The following is an 18,768-nucleotide window of genomic DNA, read 5'->3' as shown; positions in this document are numbered from 1 at the left end:
ATAGACAAGAGAGAGAAATTAGCTACAAAAACTGCTGTCCTTTAAGAGAGGGGCAAGCAGACATTTCTTGCTTTGGGTAGTGTTTTAGAAGTGGCTCACTCCAGGTGTGCACCTGGCTTTCAGGAATGGCTGAGGTGAAGCGTGGGCCTACTTGCTGTGCACACTGTGAACTCTACACCAAACACAGCATCCTGCAATTTACCATTTGCAATTATGAATTATCCACTGAAATGAAGGTTCTTAGTAGGATTGTAGCATGCTGGCAAAGTGAGGCTAATGGAAGGATTTGCAGGTCTGGAGAAAGGGATGTTCAAAAATTAACTGGGGAGAGCTGCAGGAGACAGAGATGCACAGAAGAGGGTGTGCAAAAGACAGATGTAGCAAAGAAATAGTTTTCTCCACACTGAGTTTTCAGGAAGATGTATTTGGAGAAGAAAATTTGACTTGCACAGTACTCTGCACAAATTGAACAGATGTTATGATACTACTTCCCAAGTTCTCATAGACAAACCACTCTCAATTACAGGTATTTTCCAATCCAAATCAATTCTGGATTACATAGAAAAACCTTTCTACAGATGCTACTTCTTCTCTTCCCTGGCCTGAAGAAATTGGGCTGGAGTTGGAGAGGGCAAATCAAAATTCCATTTAAAATCTCAATATACTTCAAGCTTAGCACTATTATCCAAAAGAACCTGGGGTGATATCATGACATATGGCAAAAAAAAATAACATCCATTCTTATTTCACAGATCTATTTCCTTTTTGCAGCAAAATGCAAGTTAAACTACATCCCTCTCAAAATTCAACATAAAATCAAAAACTTAAAAAGCAAGATGTTCAGTATTATAGTATGTCCTAATATTTGACAGTCTTGGGTTGGTTGAGTACAGCGTGAACCTTAAACCCCATATCAGCACTTGATGAGTGTCTCACTCGCTGCACTGTGAGGCTGTACCACTATGGGCACAGTGACATGGCACAGGCACCCCTCAGCTCAGCCACCTGGGCTCCCAATCCACAGCACTTTTACTCCCAGACATCAAATGCAAACCACCTCCCTGATCTCTGCTATCCCAGGAAAAAATTCTCCAACCTATCCAGAGCTTCAGCTTTTTAAAATCAGCCTCCCCACAGCACAAACTCACTGCAGGAACTGCCACCTTCTCAAAAGGGAGGTGAGCAGAGCCACAAGTTTCAGAGACAACTTCACCATCAGCATCTTACCTGCCTCTACCTTGAGAGTTTGAGACACACACTGTCAGCAGATTGCAACACAGGCACTTGAAAGGCACTTTTCCCCCTGTGCCCTGAGCTGCACATGATGATTTATACAAATAAGCAAACTAAAAATAATCCAGTTAACTATGTCTTCCACAGATTAAACCCCAAATTTTTGCAGATAAAAATCCAAAAGTATTGAAAAAAACCCTTACACAATTTAGTTTTACTTCTACCTAATTATTTTCAGATACTAATTTCTGCAAAGTCTACTTGATGCAGAATTCTCTTTATTTCTGAACTCAGAGGGAGTTAAAAGCACAGTTAAAGTATTGGGAACATGGTATTAAAAACCATTAGGAACAGGCTGCAAGCACCAACTCAAGGGATCAGGTAAAATCACACAGACTAGTTAACTGAAAATTGCATTGCAAAGTCTTTATCTACTTCAGATTAATGTACAAAACAAACAAATTGTGACAGGACACAATACACACTTTTAACACTCAGTACTACAGAAGGGGGCTGGATGCACCTTTAAAGATCAGTGAACAGTTAAAAAGAAGAGTGTGAGAGAGAAGAGAGTCAGCAGGTAATTTAAGTAGTTCAGCTGGAGTCTAAATTACAACAGTCATGCACCATGTAACCAAAAGTAAAACTTAAAACTTGTTTTTATTTTTTAAATCACCACTCACATTAAATTCCACCTGAGCAAGTACACCACCATTCCCTGTTGACTCCTGTAATTCTCCTAATTAGGCACTAATGCTCTATTCTAGGTAGTACATTCATGATTTTACATTCACAGAAAAAAGTATCCTTCCCTGCAAACCATCTAAGCAAAAATAAAGCACTGCAACGGAAAACAGCATCCATCACTACCTAAGAAAGGTGTTGTGTCACTGTTTCCCCATTGATACAAAATGTATCAGAACTATTTGGCTGCTCCTCCCAGAGCCACAGCATGCTGTGTTCACCCTGGTGAGAACACAGCCCTTAATTTCCAAAATATAAAATCATAACTTGCAGGTTCTCTCACAGAGCCTGTCAAAGCATCAAAGGAAACTGCATGCTGCAGTCCTTCACAGGCAGACATCTTCTAAATGCTCATCCTGCTGCATATTTAGACCCAGAGGAAAAGGGTATTTAACCACTTTCTCAAGGCATTTCCGTCATGGCTGTTTCACTGCTGCTTCTGCCGACACTCCCAATGCACAGTCACTCCTACTGCCCAGCAGTGCTTGCCCTCCCACCCATGCAGCTAAAAGGAACCAAGGAAACATCTTAGGCAAGGCACAAGCATTTAGAAATATATCTCATCTTTACTCAGCTCTCCCTAAAACCCCTCCTTCAACTTCTGCTTCATGAACTTGGCTGTACAATGTTTTTAAACAGAACAGCACCTGAAGAACAGCTTTGCACAATCCTTCAAGAGGAAATTTCTATCATCTGTGGGCCAAGCACTGAGCACTGAAGCACATCAGCATCTATCTGCCTGTGAAAAGCTCTGCCTTCAGCAGCCTCCCACTGAACAGAAAGAACTGCAGCCCACCTCAGTTCTGGGAGCAAACCACCACCAAGCTATCAGGACTCTCTCTAGCTGTCTGAAAGCAAACTGGAGCTCTCATCCCACATGTCCATCACGACTGGGAATGGACCAGAGACCAGGGCTTTTGTCAGCCAACCCAGCACAGTGCATGAGTCCATTAACAGACTGTGTGCCTCCACTGTTTTATCAACTCCTATTAACTGGCTCCTTTCCCTTACAGAGCTTCTGAAAGCAGGCCCTGGAGTTAAACACCAGCAGGAGTTACAGCATTCCCCAATCCACTCTTGCAGAAACCAAGACATAAAATCACCAAAGCTACAGAATGTGGTACAATTCACCTCCTTCAGCCATGGACCAGTACAACTTCTTCCAGTTTTCTCCAGTATCACCTGCAAGCTGCCTCATGCCTACCTACCTTACCTGTTTGTAGGGCTGTCTTACATTATTTTTCAAAAAGAGAATTCAAACTTCACCTGCTCAGTAATACAGGAGGAAAACAAAAATGCAAGCAAAAAAAACTTTAAACATCTTACTATCTGTTTCTAAGGTTGAACATATTTGATAATACACACAAATATACAGTAGTAAAGTGGTTTTGTCTTTGACAGAGACACCAGAAGGAAGAGAGGTAGATTATCCATGGTACTGTCCCAACCAGTCCTCCAACACAGTATTCTACCAGTAGGGCAGGAGCCACCAGAACCACACTGATCAATATGGGAGGTAGGGGCTGAATGGAGCAGACTTCTCCTGGTCTTGGGACTTCTCCACATCCTTTTAAATCTGGATGAGAGTAATGAAAAATTGGTTTTACACACTCCTATCAGTCCTCTGCTGAACCATCAGTATCCACTACTGGTGTGTATGAAGGTAGAACAGGGGGAGTGTTCCACCTACCTACAGAGCCAAATACAGAGTCAGTACTGCTAAAATCATCTACAAATAATTTACCAGGCATGCTGCTTATCATCTCACTCATCTTCTGTGCCAAGTAGAAAAGGACCCAGATCTACTTTTGTGTTTAAGGTATATTCCACAGAACTTAATCCTACCATGCCTTAGAGACCAAGGACAAACAAAGCCCTGGAAGGAGATCTGAAGGTAACACTGTGTGTTTGTATGAACAATATGGAATGCATGGGATTCATGACCTCAAGAAAACATCCACTTTACAACTCAGGCAATGTGGAAACTCTGCATTTTCCTTTGAAGAGCCTTCAGAAATATAAGAAATGGATTACCAGGTGAGTAAACTGCAGAATAGCACTACACACACTGAGAAGTGCCTTTCCTCAAAGAGAAGGAAGAGATTTACACCCCTGTAAAAAAGAGGCAGGGGGAAGACAAGAGCTGCCAGGGAAGACTCAGCAGAACTGCAAATGTCAACATCAAAATGAACAGGGAAGTTAACTTAGGATCAGTGATGGCTTTTCAGCTAGTGGGTCTGCTGCAGTATTTCAGGAACCACAAAGTCACTGAAACTCTCATCCTCCTTGCATACTTTGGGACAATTACCAGGCTACACAGATAACTATAAAAGACACATTATGAGCAAGCACAAGTTTCTTCTTTTTTGGTTATGACCAGGATTACAAAAAAGCATTCCTGAATTGTGTTCTGATCTTTTATTTTCTCCTAAAAATGAATAGAAAAATCCTGTGTAAGCAATAAGACTCAATTCTTGGTCATTGTTCTTCTGTATCACTAAAAACATCCACAAAATCTAGAACAAAAAAGCCATAACAGCGTCTGCAACTGAAAGGGTTAGTGGCACTCTGGAAACTCCTCTCTGCCATTACCTTTATGCCAGTTACTCACACAGCACTTTTTCATATTATCTTTCCTTAGAAAATATAGAAAATAATTTCATTGTGGGAGTAAAAAAAAAAAAAAAAAAAAAAAGGAACAAAACCAAAACCTGGTCCTTTGGGCAGGAAAGAAATGCAGACTGTTTCACTGCTCAATTCCTTCTTACTGCTCTGAACTGCATTAGGGAATTCCCTCTTCCCAACACCCGTGACAAACACTGCATCTCATCTTCCAGTAAAAAATAAGCTGCTACAAGAGCAACTGCAAAACCTGGATACACCACACCCTAAATGAGGGAAAAGAATGGAGGTTGAAGCTTACTCCAGGTTAAGGAAGAGGCTACGTGTCTAGGAGGTGAACAGCATCAAACATGCACTGGAAGCAGGTAGCTCTCCTCCTCTGCTGGAGAGAAAAAAAGGGAGAGGGGGTATGAAAATCCTCTCCTCCCAAAGTAGGTTAAAAGAGTTTGCAACATTCTCTACTCTCTGATCTCCATTATTTTATAACGTCTCAAACTAAGGCAGAACACCAACCATTATTGTTTTGCTTTTACTCTGGAGCAGCTGCACTGGCAGTGCAATGCAGAGGTGTTACCTACCTAGCAATGGAAGTAAAACAGGGTAGTTGTAAGGCATCACAAAGAGGTTTACACAGGTTAAAGTAGTGCTTGCTTTTAAATACCCAAACGGGTGGCCGAGCTCGCTGTATTTTCCACTGCTACTCACAAATACCTGACAAGGAATAAGAGAGAGCACTGCATTAGAATGAAGAATGGGAAGAACAGTAAACATGGGGCATTTAAAAATTCAAATCAATCTGAATCCAACTGCATTAAGACAGTAAATTATCAAGCACAGACGAATCTGAACACATCAGGGTGAGTATGGACCTACACTCCCCAGTCATGAACTGAGACATGCAACATTTAGTGAACACCCAGCAAGTGTGGAAATGCTCTTCACAGAGTGATCTTTACTGCTTTAGTTAAACTACTGTGAAGTGATGCCCTGAAGAGTTTTTGGAATTATTTAAAACAGGTTAGGGACATCTGTTGAAGGAATGTTAAATAAGCAAGCTATTTGAAATTAGTCTTCTGACTCAAAAATAGCACAACTCATGTTTACAACACTGATAAAAAGAAATGCAAAACGTTTTTAAGCATAGAAATTTAACAAAACAAACAACCACTCAAGAAATGTCTTGATTATGCCTAGTGCCAACATTCTTAAAATTGACTTTATCTTTTTAAGTGCAGATATATGAGGGTTTTAACCCTGAAAAGCAATACATGTAAACAATATTTAAACAGGATAAAAATGGTAGATCTTCTTGACTGAGGCAAGCAAAATAACCCACATCTAAGTCAAAAATAGTTTTCCTAGAAAAAATAAACCTTGCAGCAAATAGCAAGTGGCTTTCCTCTGTTTTTTCAGGGCAAAAGAAACTGGGTTTGTTGCATGGTTTCTATGACAATGAGCCTATTTCTCTGATTTGTAAGGGTCTGATGTGTAGCTGGGAGAAGAAAAGCAGTTTTTGAAAAATAGCAGTAATTTTAGTAACTCAGGCAAATAACGTCCCTAACAGAATATAAAGGACATTTTTGAAATTAGGTTTTTTTAAGTAACTTGAATTTTTCTTTTGAATATGCATGTCATATTTTCAACTAAATTGTAGCATTTATTGGGGATATAAAAACAGACCTCCAAATTCACCTTTCCAGCTGAAGCATCATACTAAGCATACTCCTGGTGTACACATTAGGCTAATATTTAAAAGCACACCACCAAGAAGGGAGCCTGATTTTAGAGAGGACACAGAAACTTATTTAAAAAATTACAAAAGTATCACGTGACAAAGGATTTCAGTAACAGAACTTCGACCTCTTCAAGGCCAATCTAGTCAACAGGATCAACAGCTTCCATTCAATTCCCATTAGCAGCCTCAAGCATCTAGTGAAAATGATTTGCAGCTGTTCATTAGGTAACATGATGGAAACTAGTGCTGGGTTTTCCCTGTAAGCAAATGAAAGCCTGCAGAGAGTTTCAATTTAGCCAAAAATGGAACCTGGGGGGCGTATTTCTTAGCAAAATGAGATGGACCTAGAAAGAGAATTAAATGAGATTACAAAGCCTGTGGAGGGAACACTCAATTCTGACTCCTAATAATTCTCTTAGAAAGGAGGTAAGTGAAACCTTGACATGTTTCTTCTCATCTGCTGCAGAGTTTGAACCAGACCCCAATTCTCCAGGCTTGCAAAGATGGAAGTACCCATTATATTTCTAGAATCTGTACTGATAACCCATTACATTTCCAGAATCAAATAAAGGACAAGTACCTGCCAGCAGGTATGGGGAGACTTTCGTTCCAGGATGTACTGGGTGAGGGGTGAAGGCTCCAGCTCATACTTGTCAAAAGGAAGCTTGTCTATGACCATGGGCTCACAATCCACACAGGAGAACCTCACCACAGGGTGAGCTGTGCGTGGAGGCTGAAAGGAGGAAAAGGGTATCAGTTTTCACCTATTTATGGTAAACAAACCAATTCTCTTAAAAACATCCATAAGTGGGTATTTCACCATCCTATAAGTCTTAAAACATTCAGTTTCCAAAGTATTCCTTTGAAGAAAATAAAATACAAGCTCCCACAACAGAATATAAACTAAATATTTCTCTAACTGAAAAAAATGCTCACACACTCTTGCCACCAAGAGAAAAACATGGTTAATATGCCACTATTTATCTTTATATTTAAAAGCCTTCATGTCAATTGAGCTACAACACAGGCTTAAAGGAGACTTCAACTCTTCTTCCCATCTTCAAGTCGACAGAAAAACAGATGGGAGAGGGCCCTCAATCCACAAAGAATCTCTCAAAGAACTCTCTACAAATCTCTTTCTTTTTTTTCCCCTCTTCAATCAGGAGGTGGGAGCAAGGAGAATGGACAGACAGTACCTGGTGCACTTGCGAAGTGCAGGAACAGAACATGCCTAACAAAAGGAGATGTTTAGATAGGCTAATAAGGCATGCCAAATGTATGAACACCTCAGTAAGAAAAGGAGAAATTAGTACTGCTTTCTCCTCATTTTCTGCAGGGAGTAGCTCTTCTGTTTCAGTTTTAATTCTTCCTGCTAGTGAAAGAGTCCACACATGAAGTAATACTAAGGAAGAAAACCCCTGGTTGATCTTCTTTCAAAAACACATACTCCTTTTTCCATGTTAATGAATTTTATAAAGTTTTGATTAAAATTTAATAGGTTCAGTATGATTTGTGCTACATGAAATAACTTAGAGCTCAATTTTTTAACCTTTTAAAACCATTCAGCAAATTAACTAACCACACACATGGAAGTGAACTTTCTGGATACAAGAAATGGCACAGGTTACAGTATCCACATTAGATAATACCATTCTGTTAACCTTTTAAAGCAAAGTCACATCATATTATAAACAGAGAAAGTAAAAACTACACTATCATTATTTATTTCCAGTCTATTCAACTATTAGTGTAAAATTCTTTTTTCAGTTTTTATTTTACTTACCAGTGTTGGTGAATTCTGATCAGGCCAAAAAGATTCTGGGATTGGCCAGTGCCCCACAGGAACACCCGTTTTAGGGTTAGGCCGTACATAAATGAGTTTATGACAACTATGCCACGGCTGAGAAGCAAATGAATTGATGGGCCTGGATGAATCAACAAGTCCATCTAAAATTTAAACAAAGCAAAATAAAAAAAGAAAATGAAAAGCTACATGCACGCATTTGTCTGCTAGCAAAATTTCTGTATTAGCAGTCAGTAAGGCATTTCATTACTCTTGTTCTAAAGACAAAGATATTTACATCACAGGCTGAAATAACCTATGCATCCAGGGGTATCACAGAATCATCTGAGAAACCATTACAATATTTGCCCTGATCTCCCTTCTGCTGCTGTGGCACAGCCATCACACAGTGAGTGCAGCAAGGCCTACTCACATACTATGGAAAATGAATTTGCTTAAGCTCAGTGCCTGACACAGCTCCCACAGCAGCACCAAGCCACTGCTGCTGCTTCTGCTGCACCTGGAAAGGCTGAGAATTGGCATTTTCATTTCTATACAGGCTGCAGGGCTCACTGACTGATGCTGCCACACATAGAAACTCAAAGAGGAGCAAAGTTCCTTGGAGAAGTTGGATCCATCTTGCAGGAGGCAGCTTTTGCCACATTTTTAATTAAAACAATCCACAGATCACTTAAACCCCACAGCCTGAGTTCAGGGGCTGCACAGGCCAGCATTCCCTGCCAGCCCACCAGCACAGACTCCTGCATGCTGAGGATAAGGAACTTTGTAGCACTACAGATGTAACCAGCAGTTCTCAAAGACTGCTCTTCAAAGCAAACAGCACAGCAGAGATCACCAACTTAACCAATCTTCCTTGTTTTAAAAAGATTTTACATTACTAGTTTTCCTTGCTTTAGAGAATTAGCCAGTAATACTGTGGAACCTATGTCTCAGTGACACATCAGTTTGGTTCCTCTGCATTATAAAAACAGTGATTTTTACAGCTTGGGTACATCCTATCAATCTCTCTCTAGTTTAGGATCTTCTCAATTTCCATAGGAAAGAAAAGGCTTGACATTTTTATACATTCATATCCACAATCCATCACCATCCAAATGTGACAGAAATGAAGGTAACAAAACCCCCAAATTTCACCATTCTGCTACACAGGAGAGAACATTTGGGCCACCAGTGACATTTGGGAATTTGCTGCTTTGCTGTCCAGCACAGCATTACAGGAAAGCCTTCTTTAAATAAGCAAAAGGAGAAAACAAACATAGAAAAAGCTGATTCCAGAATGAAAGCAAGAATAAAGCTGGCTTTGCTAGAATGTTCAGGTGATGCTAAAAGCTATTATGTTTTCTGATATTCCAGAATCCTAAACTGGTCAGCCCTCTCCTCCTCTTCCTTTAAGCCATGAACTTATGTAAATCTGAAGAATTGCTTCACATTTGGAGTGCACTTTCCTCTTTTTCTCTTATGCACTTGACTCAAGGGAGCAAAGTAACTCTTTGTTCTTTGCACAGTTTTACCCTCGCAGTTAAGAACGTTCACCTGCATTTACTGATCTGTGATCATTTAGCAGAATGAAAATCTACAGAAAATTAAGCACTGAGATTGCTTTAGAGATGTTTAAGTGTTTAAACACACTACTGCTAGATTTAATTATTTTAAGTACAGTCCTGACAACACTCTAATTCAAACTTCAATGCTTCCTGCAAACATTCCCTTTCCTCAGCCACCCAAAGAGGTAAAAAGAGTGACACAGAGCCAGCCAGCAGTAGATGATCCATACAAGCATGTGCAGACATATGGCATCATTTAACTTAGCAAGGATCAAACTAACACTGGTAAAAGGTGTATCCTGTACACTACAGGGAAAAGCTGGCAGGAAGGACATGGAAGACACTTAAGGACATCTACACACAAACAAAACATTTTGTCTTAAATATTAGGAACAGGTAAAAAAACAATAATCACTGTACCTTCTCCAATAGGAGCTGGGTCTGGTCCTGACTTCTCAAAGTTAATAACAACTCCACTTTGGACTTTCTGAACTAAAGATTCTAAACACTGATTCAACATTCTTTGTGTCCGGACACAGTACGAACGACCTGTGCAAGAGAGAAATTACATGGGGAAAGAGAAAAGCAAATTTTGAGTAATCTTACTTGAGGAAGATCTTTTATTACCTAAGCCACACTGCCAAGGCTTGAGATTTTATCCAAAATAACAGCAACAAACCTTGTACAAGTTTATGCAAAAGGCAAAGTACTTTGCAAATGCAATACAACCAAGAAAAAGCACCAAAACCCCACAACCTGCTGAGATTTTGTTACTAAAAAGAGGCCACTAAGGCTTCATCAGGCTGGACCAAGGCCATGTTTACACAGGCCCTTAGAAAGGCCTGATTTCACCAAGACTATGTAATCTATCTGCTTTTGTCTACCCAAACCTCCTCCTCCCACACAACAACTTCCCCAAGCACCAATTAAAAAAAAAAGATCTCATCAACATATCAAGCAATAAGATCCAGAATTAATTTTTTTAAGATTAAATTTAGCTTATCAGCCCTGCAGCAGAATTGTCATCTCACTAATAGCAGTCCTGCTCAATTCAACACTTAAATAACAAAAAATTTTTTCAAAGCCCCCTCATGATGAGCAAAGCCAACATCCAGAATAACCAAAGAAATTTTCCAAAACCTCCTACTGCATTTAGAAAATGCTCTCACCTCTAGATCTGAAATAGGAATATTGCTTTATTTTAAAGTTCTCCTGTGCTACTGAAATCCAAGAAAGCACCACATGGATTCACACGGACACAGAGTGAGACAGACAAAACAGAGGTGAAGGTGAATTAAAGGAAAAAAATGCCAAATGTGAAGCAAAGCAAAAAAGCATGCAGTTACCTCCTGTGACCTCACACATCTGTGTGATGGCAGATTCATCAGTAGGCACACTCCCAAGCTGCTCTGGCTCAGCAGAGGCAGCCCCTGGCAGGCGCAGCACCAGAGCAAACAGCCTTTGATCCCAGCGGAACGGTTCTTTGGTTAGTTCACTTCCAGGCAAAGGGGAATTCAATGGAAGATGAAGCTGGTAAAAAAAGATTGAAGAACATTTTCCAGTATTTGACAAACCAGCTAAAAACATCATATCTAAATTCATTCATTTATCTGTAAAAGACCCTGTTTTCTCCAACCCACTAATTTATCTGAAGTTCTCAAAACCCTTACAGACTATGAATTTAGGAGCTGGGCAGTGACAGGATAGCTGGTTTCTATTCTCTATAAAAGCAGGTCAACTATGAAAAAGTACAATTAGCAGGAAAAAACTGATTAATATTCATCTCAGCATAGCACCAACCTGCACAATCATAACTTGAAAGAACTTAATGAAAGTTTACCTCCTCTTGGACTCCAGCTGTATTTGTCAGTTTGTTTCCATCTGTGATGGTAATCAAAATAGATGGCTCCAAAAAGAATGGATTCCTTCCCTACAAACAAAAGCACAAGAATGCTAAGAGCAACCTTAACACACAGGATGAGAGGCTTGCATTTTTGTCATTATAAAATAAACAGTAAGATAAGCAATCTTTCAAAATAATCCTGTAATTTTGTAAATAGGTGTGGAACCACATAGAACTATACAAGATGGGCCACTTCTGTGTGTTTACACTTGGGGCATTTATACTCTGCTTCTCTGTACTTCAGTAAGGAAGAAAATGCCAGCATTTTCCAGAGTCTTTTCAGTACCCATAATAAGAAAAAATTCTTATTATTAAAAAATTCAAAAAAGCTTGAGTTCCCACTTCAAGCTCTTACACAGAACTATGCAACATTAACAAAAAGTTAAATGCAAAAAGGAACTTGAACCATCAAAATCCCTCACCAACTATTATTTTAAAAAACATAGAAATATAGACAGAAGACTACAGATAGATTTGTTACCTGTCCATAGTTGTCTATCCCAGACACTAATCTATTGAGATTTAACAAGTCAAACGATGACCTGAGTGCCTGACCAAGGGTTGTTAGTCCTGAAGCCTGAAGGTTTTTCAGTTCATTCATGAATGTTGCATGGTTTTCCTTCCATCCAGCCTGTTACATAAAACAAAAAAGCTTATTAGTTATTCTAGCAGCAAACTGCAATCAACTGCAAGTTGGCATTTATCTCTCTTCCCAACAAAAAATTAATTATGCTCCTGATTAACGGATGCACTGCACCATTTTCATGCTGCACACACCTAATCCAGGTATGCACAGCTTGATGTGAAACATGGTTACACCTAAATGGGAGACTCAAGAAACACACACACTGCCAAGTACTAGGAAAACTTTTCATCACCATGAGAACTGTTGTAGAGATGATGCTGTTAATAGAAGTATTTGGATTTAGCACATAAATACTTTTTTAGGAGAAATTGCCAAGTTTGGAAATCAGAAATGCAGCTGCCAAAGTAACAAAAAAGGTAAAACCAAGATAAAAGCACCATAATGTCACTGTCTCTTCTGGCATATACCCATTTCCTTTTTGTCCTTTCTTCCTTAAATTAAGTCTGGAACAAAAGAAAGGAGTGGCTGCCAACACCCTATCAAGAATCAAATCACTGTTTAGTATCTCAGGGTAACAGCTTAAAATTTTGGAGGTCTTTAAAAAAGTTATTGCTGACAAAGCCTAGGGATGAAAGGAAGAGCAAGTGATGAGGGTGGATCACCCTCATCTGGACTCTGGACCCTCTGGTGAGCAGGCCCAACAGGTGTGATTCACACACCCTTCCCCTAAAAGTGGTTTGCTGCACAGTTGAGAAGCTATTTTAAAGAAGACCAGCTCACAGGGAATTGGTACAGGATTTTAAGATGCCTCAGCTAAAAGCTCAAAGTCCTGGATACTCCTATAACTCTCAGCCTTGCTATTACAGCACACTGTCCATACTCCTGCAGCAAGGCAGCAGCTCTTCACCCAGGCTCACTCTCGTCTGGCACCAGAGACATTCCCTGTGCTCCAGCAGGAATCCCAGCTCTGCAGACATGGACAGGATCATTTCAGAAAGCCTGACTGCTGCTGGGACAGCCTCTGAGCAACACAACCCCCAGGTGAAGCAGCTTCTCCTCCCTGTGCCCTGGCTCTGCAGCTCCTGCTGCCTGTGCCAAGTTGTGCAAGAACACCAGGACTGGATCTTCCTGGGCTTTTTTAAGCTGCTCCAGCCCACTGCCAACCTTTAGCACACACTGAGGGCTCTGTGAATGGGCTTAGGACAAACATGTCCAGAACTGTAAAAGACAGAAGAATTGAGCAGAAAGGACTTGTGATGATCAACACTTCTGTTGAGTTGACAAGCCTAAGCTGGGTGGATTTCTTTTCAGAATGGAGAATTATCATAAGATGATACAACAAAAGCATTTTGGTCAAGTTTAGCTCCCTTAACCAGTTCTTCAAGCTTGAGATGAATGCAAGGGATACAAGTGAGAAAACTTTGCAATGGGACAAAGAAAAAACAGACTTTCACCAAGACTGCTTCAGCTTTATGATTAAACTGCCCTGGAAGCTCAACAGAACCAGGTAATTCTCAATAAAACACCAACACTCACAAACAACCACAGCTTAAAATACAGCATCTCATCAGCAGAGCCACTGCAACCTCCCACACCTGTGGTCAGCTCAAGGCAAAAATGAAATGCAAGCAGAGAGTCACCGTTCTGGAATAAAAGTGACTTAGTTAATGGTACTTTTCCAGAGTGAAATAGCACCAAATCTCAACAGGATGATTTGTCTTATCGTAAAAAAGCTTCTCTTAAACAATCTTAAGTGAACAGTTACCAAAATTGTTTTGTCTGAATTCTATGGATCCATAAATGCAGGTGAGACTGTTCCCTTTTGTCTGGCAAAAACACCCATCAGTGAGTCCATCAGTGTTCTTGGGAACAGCCAGGCTGCAGTTCAGAAAGTGTTTTCCTGCAAAGACCATTTGCCTTATGTTGTTACTAAAGCACAGGGGGGAACAAAACATTTACAAAAGAAACATTATTCCCAGTCTACATTTCTTGATTTGAACTCCGATGAATTTAAGAGTATTCTTTATAAAATAAACAGTAAGAGTCTTCTTCACTGATATTTGGAGATTCTGCTATTTTCCCATTGTGAAAATGTTTGCTCAGCTTCCAGCTCTCTGTTTGATCTTGCTGCAGTGTGGTCAACTGCCTGCAAAATAAAACATGTACCATTTCCCCAGGCAGAAGTTGGGAAGCTGAAGGTACAAGGAGCAGCTGATCACCAATGGTTGGCTGTCCAAGGAAACTTTTTCATCTTACAGCTCTCACAGGATCTTTATAAAGTCAAGGAGAACTGTACCTTTGAAATAAACAGAGTAAAATGGAAGAACTTCTCATAATGAGAACAAGAGCAGCAAATGCAAGATATCCATACTCAGCTCTAACTAAAAGTCTGATTAGTAGTAATGTACTCCATTCTCAAAAAAAAGATTTTTGAATCAAAACCACTTAAATCAATGACAAGAAAGTCTACTTCTGTAAAATGTTTTTCTCCAGAAAGACTCAAGCCAATGTATATAATGAAACATGCATTTCAGGGACAGAAACTGCAGCCCCAAAGAGTCTGTATATTTTCCTTTCCATAGATACAGTAGGAACATTCTTAGGGCAAAACAGAGTCAAGTACCCCACACTGAGCAGATGCACAATGAGTTCACGTTGAAGTGATTAAATAATAATCCTTCCTAAATTTAAAATACTGCCACTAGCATTGCTTACAAAAAACTCACTGGCTTTACTTGCCAGGATAAACACTAATGACCAAAAAAACCCCAACCAAAACTCCACAACCTTAAAGGAGCAAACACATATTCCACAAAACTACAAATCCTCCACAGGTCAGTAATAAGAAGTCAGAACTGAATATCAGTTATTTCAGTTGTTATGAACCAATTTGAGCAGTGAGAGTATTTGCTTCTAATCTTCAATATTACATTCCGACTCAGTCACTTTTATGCCCAGAATTTATTAATAGCAATCTGAGCAGCCTTTACCTTGCCAGTATATTACTGGCCTTTCCTTTGATAATTTATATGAACAAATAATTTTAGACTCTAAACACATACCAGAAGACTTTCAAATATAGCTAGGAAAAAACAAGTACTAAAACCAAAAATCTCACTCTCTTTGCTTATGCCAACACCAGACAAAAATGCACTGTCATTTGGCCTTCTGCAAGCTCTGGATACCATCCTACAAAGCACCCAGAGATCTGGAAGCATCACACCACCCTCCAGCTCCTGGCTTTGGCCTTGGCAAGCAAATCATACTGACAAGAAATAACATACTTCAAAAGTAACATTTTTCTCTGCTAACTTAGTTTTCAGCCAAATCCATGCCCTGCTCTATATTTCACCACACAGCTCCAGAAGTATTTCAGCTGCTTCAAGAAGCAGGTAAGGTCAAACCAGCTTATTTCAGCAGGAGAAAGGCCCAGATTAACGAGAATTCAAACAGCAAGGTGAAAAATCCAGTGAGGAAAAGGAGGCCTTATTTACACCAAGCAGAATCAGGACTAACTGAACATCAAAAGGACAGAGTTCAGCAGCAAAAGAAAATCTTGGCAGCTTAAAAAGATTGGTTGGTAGCTTAAAAAGACTTTGGAGAAACAGAAGATTTTAGCTGCAAGAGAAAGAAAGAAAATCTTATAAAATGCTGTAGCAGGAGTTAAAAAACAAAAACAAACCATCCCACCTTTATCACATAAAAGGGGTAATATTGATGTACAAGTAAAACAGTACCAAGTTTTGAATACATGTAACACAGATCTTGAAATCTCAGCTACACTGGTTTGTCTGTCAGGTTTACTGGTGTTGCTGTAGTGTTTTACTGGTTCATTGTTGGTTTGTTCTGGCTTTGATTGGTGCTATGCTTTTTTCTTTTATTCTTTCCAACTATTTCTTGGCACAGTTTTGTCAGCTTGCAAAAAAAAAAGGGGCAGAGCCAAAGGCTGGGCATTAGAGCACAAGAATTCCAGGTCCAAAGCAGTTCCCAGTTTCACCAGCTTCAGGAATCCAGGGACATGGTGATGTGGAGGCTGCAAGTCTTCATCTTCAGAGCTTCTAATAAGCAATGCCATAAGACTGAACTGCACAGTTTATTGTTCACTGGATTGCTTTCAGATCTAATTCAAAAATTGCAACATTTCTAAAAATAATCTTCCAAGAAGACAATTTGCAATCCTGCATGCCAATCACAACAGCCTGTGTTACAGTACATACTCAATAGTTAGTCAAAGATAAAGATTTTTAAGAGTTCTGCTAATGTTTCCCTAGAAAGAACAAATGCATTTCAGATACTACAAATTGTTTAAAGTATTTAAGTTTCTCAATAATTCAAGCCATTATTAAATGTACCCATCTTAGGAAAACAAGAATACCTTAACACAACATGCCTGTGGCATCCTAGCTGGTCAGCAGCAATCATTTGGAAAAAATAAGGTAAGAAAAAAAATCCAGCTGTTGAAATCTGATTCCACTCCTGTAATGGAATTTCCAAGTACCACAGGAAGACAGTGAAACCAGCAGAGCATTTTGCCTCCCAAATCACCAGAATGATTCATTTTTAAATTACCTTTCTGTTCACTGGTGACTGTACACATGATCACAACTCAGACCTGCTCATGTCTGAGCCAAAGTCAAGCAGGTATTTCTTTTGTACAGAAGTGAATTATGCTTTTGTACACCCTACAATTCAGGGGGCTGCTTCCCAAATGCCCAAGTATCTTCACCTCTTTGTAATCTCCTGAACCCAGTCCCAGCACTGCTCAGTGGGTTCTGCAGCAGGGAATAACCTCCTATGCAGCCTTGAGCTTCCCTGCCTGAGTGCCAGCAACTTTGGCAGAGGAATTTTAGCAAGCCAAGACTGTCCTGGTCACCCCAGTTCTGCCACAAAGAGGGAAAGGAGAGGTGCTGGCACCTGTGTCCCCTGCCCATGAAGGACAGGGTAAGGCTGCTTGTCACTACAGAGCAGCCAATGCCCATGCTACCCCCATGTGTTTGATTTGTTAGTTGAAGATTTGCTAGCTAAAAATAGCACACAGGAGAAGAAAGGTACTGACTGCATTATGAACACCAAATATATTTTTATTTAACGTTTTTCATTTTCCTAAAATAATTCAGAATCATATGATCTACCAATCACCTACTAATTTCATCCTCACAAACGTTTTTCTGTGCAAATGGGGCAGAAAACAGCTCTAAGAGACACTTACAGACATTGACTCCCCTCCAAATACTTATGAATGCCATTTTTGAGGCAACAGAGCTCTCAGTTTTTCTGTACCTTTGGCTGCGGAACTCTTCTCATTTCAGCACTTCCACTCTCTAGTTTGTCCTGTCACTGCACAGCACTGAACAGCCCACAGCAAAGAGACTCCCAAGATCAATTATTTTTTGTTCTTGGCACAGGAGAGCAGCACAGCAGCCACCTCTGGTACCTGAGATGAGCACAGCTCCAGGACACTGGCACACAGTGTGAACTGAGCTCATCACTGGGGTGGTGCTGAGAGCAGGGAGCTGCAGGGCTCACTGCTGGCTGCTCTGGACCTGCCTAACACAGACTCTCCTCAGTTCTCATCTGAGGAGTATTTGAGCAGGTAACCAATTCACAGGTTTAAATTACTCCCTCAACAATCCCACAGAGCAGTCAAGTACAGTGAAGAGTCTACAGAAGCATCACTTGCTCCTCCTCATATCACAGCTAGTGAGCACCAGGTCAGAGTGTTAAGGCTACGTATTGTCAATAGTAAGTTAATTGTTTCTTCCTGTGAATTTATTTCTGCTGCTTTTGTAGCACACTCAAACTGAAAACCATCCACCAAAAGTCCCTCTTGAAATCCAGTGGGCATTTTCTGAAAATTTAGTTTTTTTAAAAGCACCTAAATTCCAGCCAAATAAAATATCACACAAGTTTAATATACATAAGACGTCTCCAAGAGACCAGAGAAGCATAAACTGCTTTAAAACATCTTTAGAAAAAAATACATCTTAAAGAAGCCACCAAATGATTCCTTTGATCCCACACAGCTGATAAAGTCTGACATCAGATTTTTAGCAGAAAGCTGTCACTCTGCAGACCCCTCTATCTCCATCCACCTCCAGGCACCACAATTCTTCCTTTTTCTCTGGGTCACACTATGGACCTTGATAACACAGAATCTCTCCTGCCCTCACCCACACTACAGTGCAGGGAAGGTGTCACTCCCCAGCTGTCCCTGGGGACACAACAGCCACACTGCAGCCCCTCCTGGACAGCCCTCAGGTGCAGCCCCCTCCAGTTTCACCTCCCCTCAAAGCAATGCAGGCCTTGCACTCCAAGGAAGGGCTGCAGTGTGGAGGGAGATGCCAGGAGATCTCTGCAATTGCACATTTCTAAGATGAACTCTCCTGTACCTGCACCCATCAGACTGAATAATTTCTAGAGACAGATTGAACCAGTTGGTTTTCTAAAGCACATTAGTGACTGTTAACTACATCCTAGCACAGTATGTAAGTGCCAGTTTTTATTACAGGCAGTCAGCCACACAGAAAACTATTTCATCTTGTATAGAAAGAAGTATTTCTCCATGAAACCTTAAAATAAAAAAACCCAACCCAAAGA

General features: G+C 40.2%; 1 protein-coding gene across 6 annotated transcripts in view; it reads right to left on the bottom strand.

Moving 5' to 3' along the window:
• The window catches only part of LOC134425766 (integrator complex subunit 6-like), a 39,735-nt gene that overhangs the window by 9,509 nt on the left and 11,458 nt on the right, over positions 1-18,768 (bottom strand). For 4 of the 6 annotated variants that reach the window (XR_010029760.1, XR_010029761.1, XM_063170718.1 and 1 more), the window contains exons 3-9: positions 12,067-12,216; positions 11,523-11,612; positions 11,029-11,212; positions 10,103-10,231; positions 8,118-8,281; positions 6,915-7,067; positions 5,178-5,310 (exon numbers count right to left, since the gene is read on the bottom strand). Coding sequence is in view for 4 of the 6 variants with exons in the window: in XM_063170718.1 (XP_063026788.1) it covers positions 5,178-5,310; positions 6,915-7,067; positions 8,118-8,281; positions 10,103-10,231; positions 11,029-11,212; positions 11,523-11,612; positions 12,067-12,216 (1,003 nt within the window). In the remaining 2 variants the exon portion in view is untranslated. Of the gene's footprint in view, positions 1-4,900; positions 4,982-5,177; positions 5,311-6,914; positions 7,068-8,117; positions 8,282-10,102; positions 10,232-11,028; positions 11,213-11,522; positions 11,613-12,066; positions 12,217-18,768 lie in introns of all 6 variants that reach the window. The other 2 variants (XM_063170720.1, XM_063170721.1) reach the window with 2 other exon arrangements.

This window comes from Melospiza melodia, chromosome 16, assembly GCF_035770615.1.
Source record: "Melospiza melodia melodia isolate bMelMel2 chromosome 16, bMelMel2.pri, whole genome shotgun sequence".
Lineage (NCBI taxonomy): Eukaryota > Metazoa > Chordata > Aves > Passeriformes > Passerellidae > Melospiza > Melospiza melodia.
The sequence above is the reverse complement of the archived record's forward strand: the minus strand, read 5'-3'. Positions and strand labels throughout refer to the sequence as shown.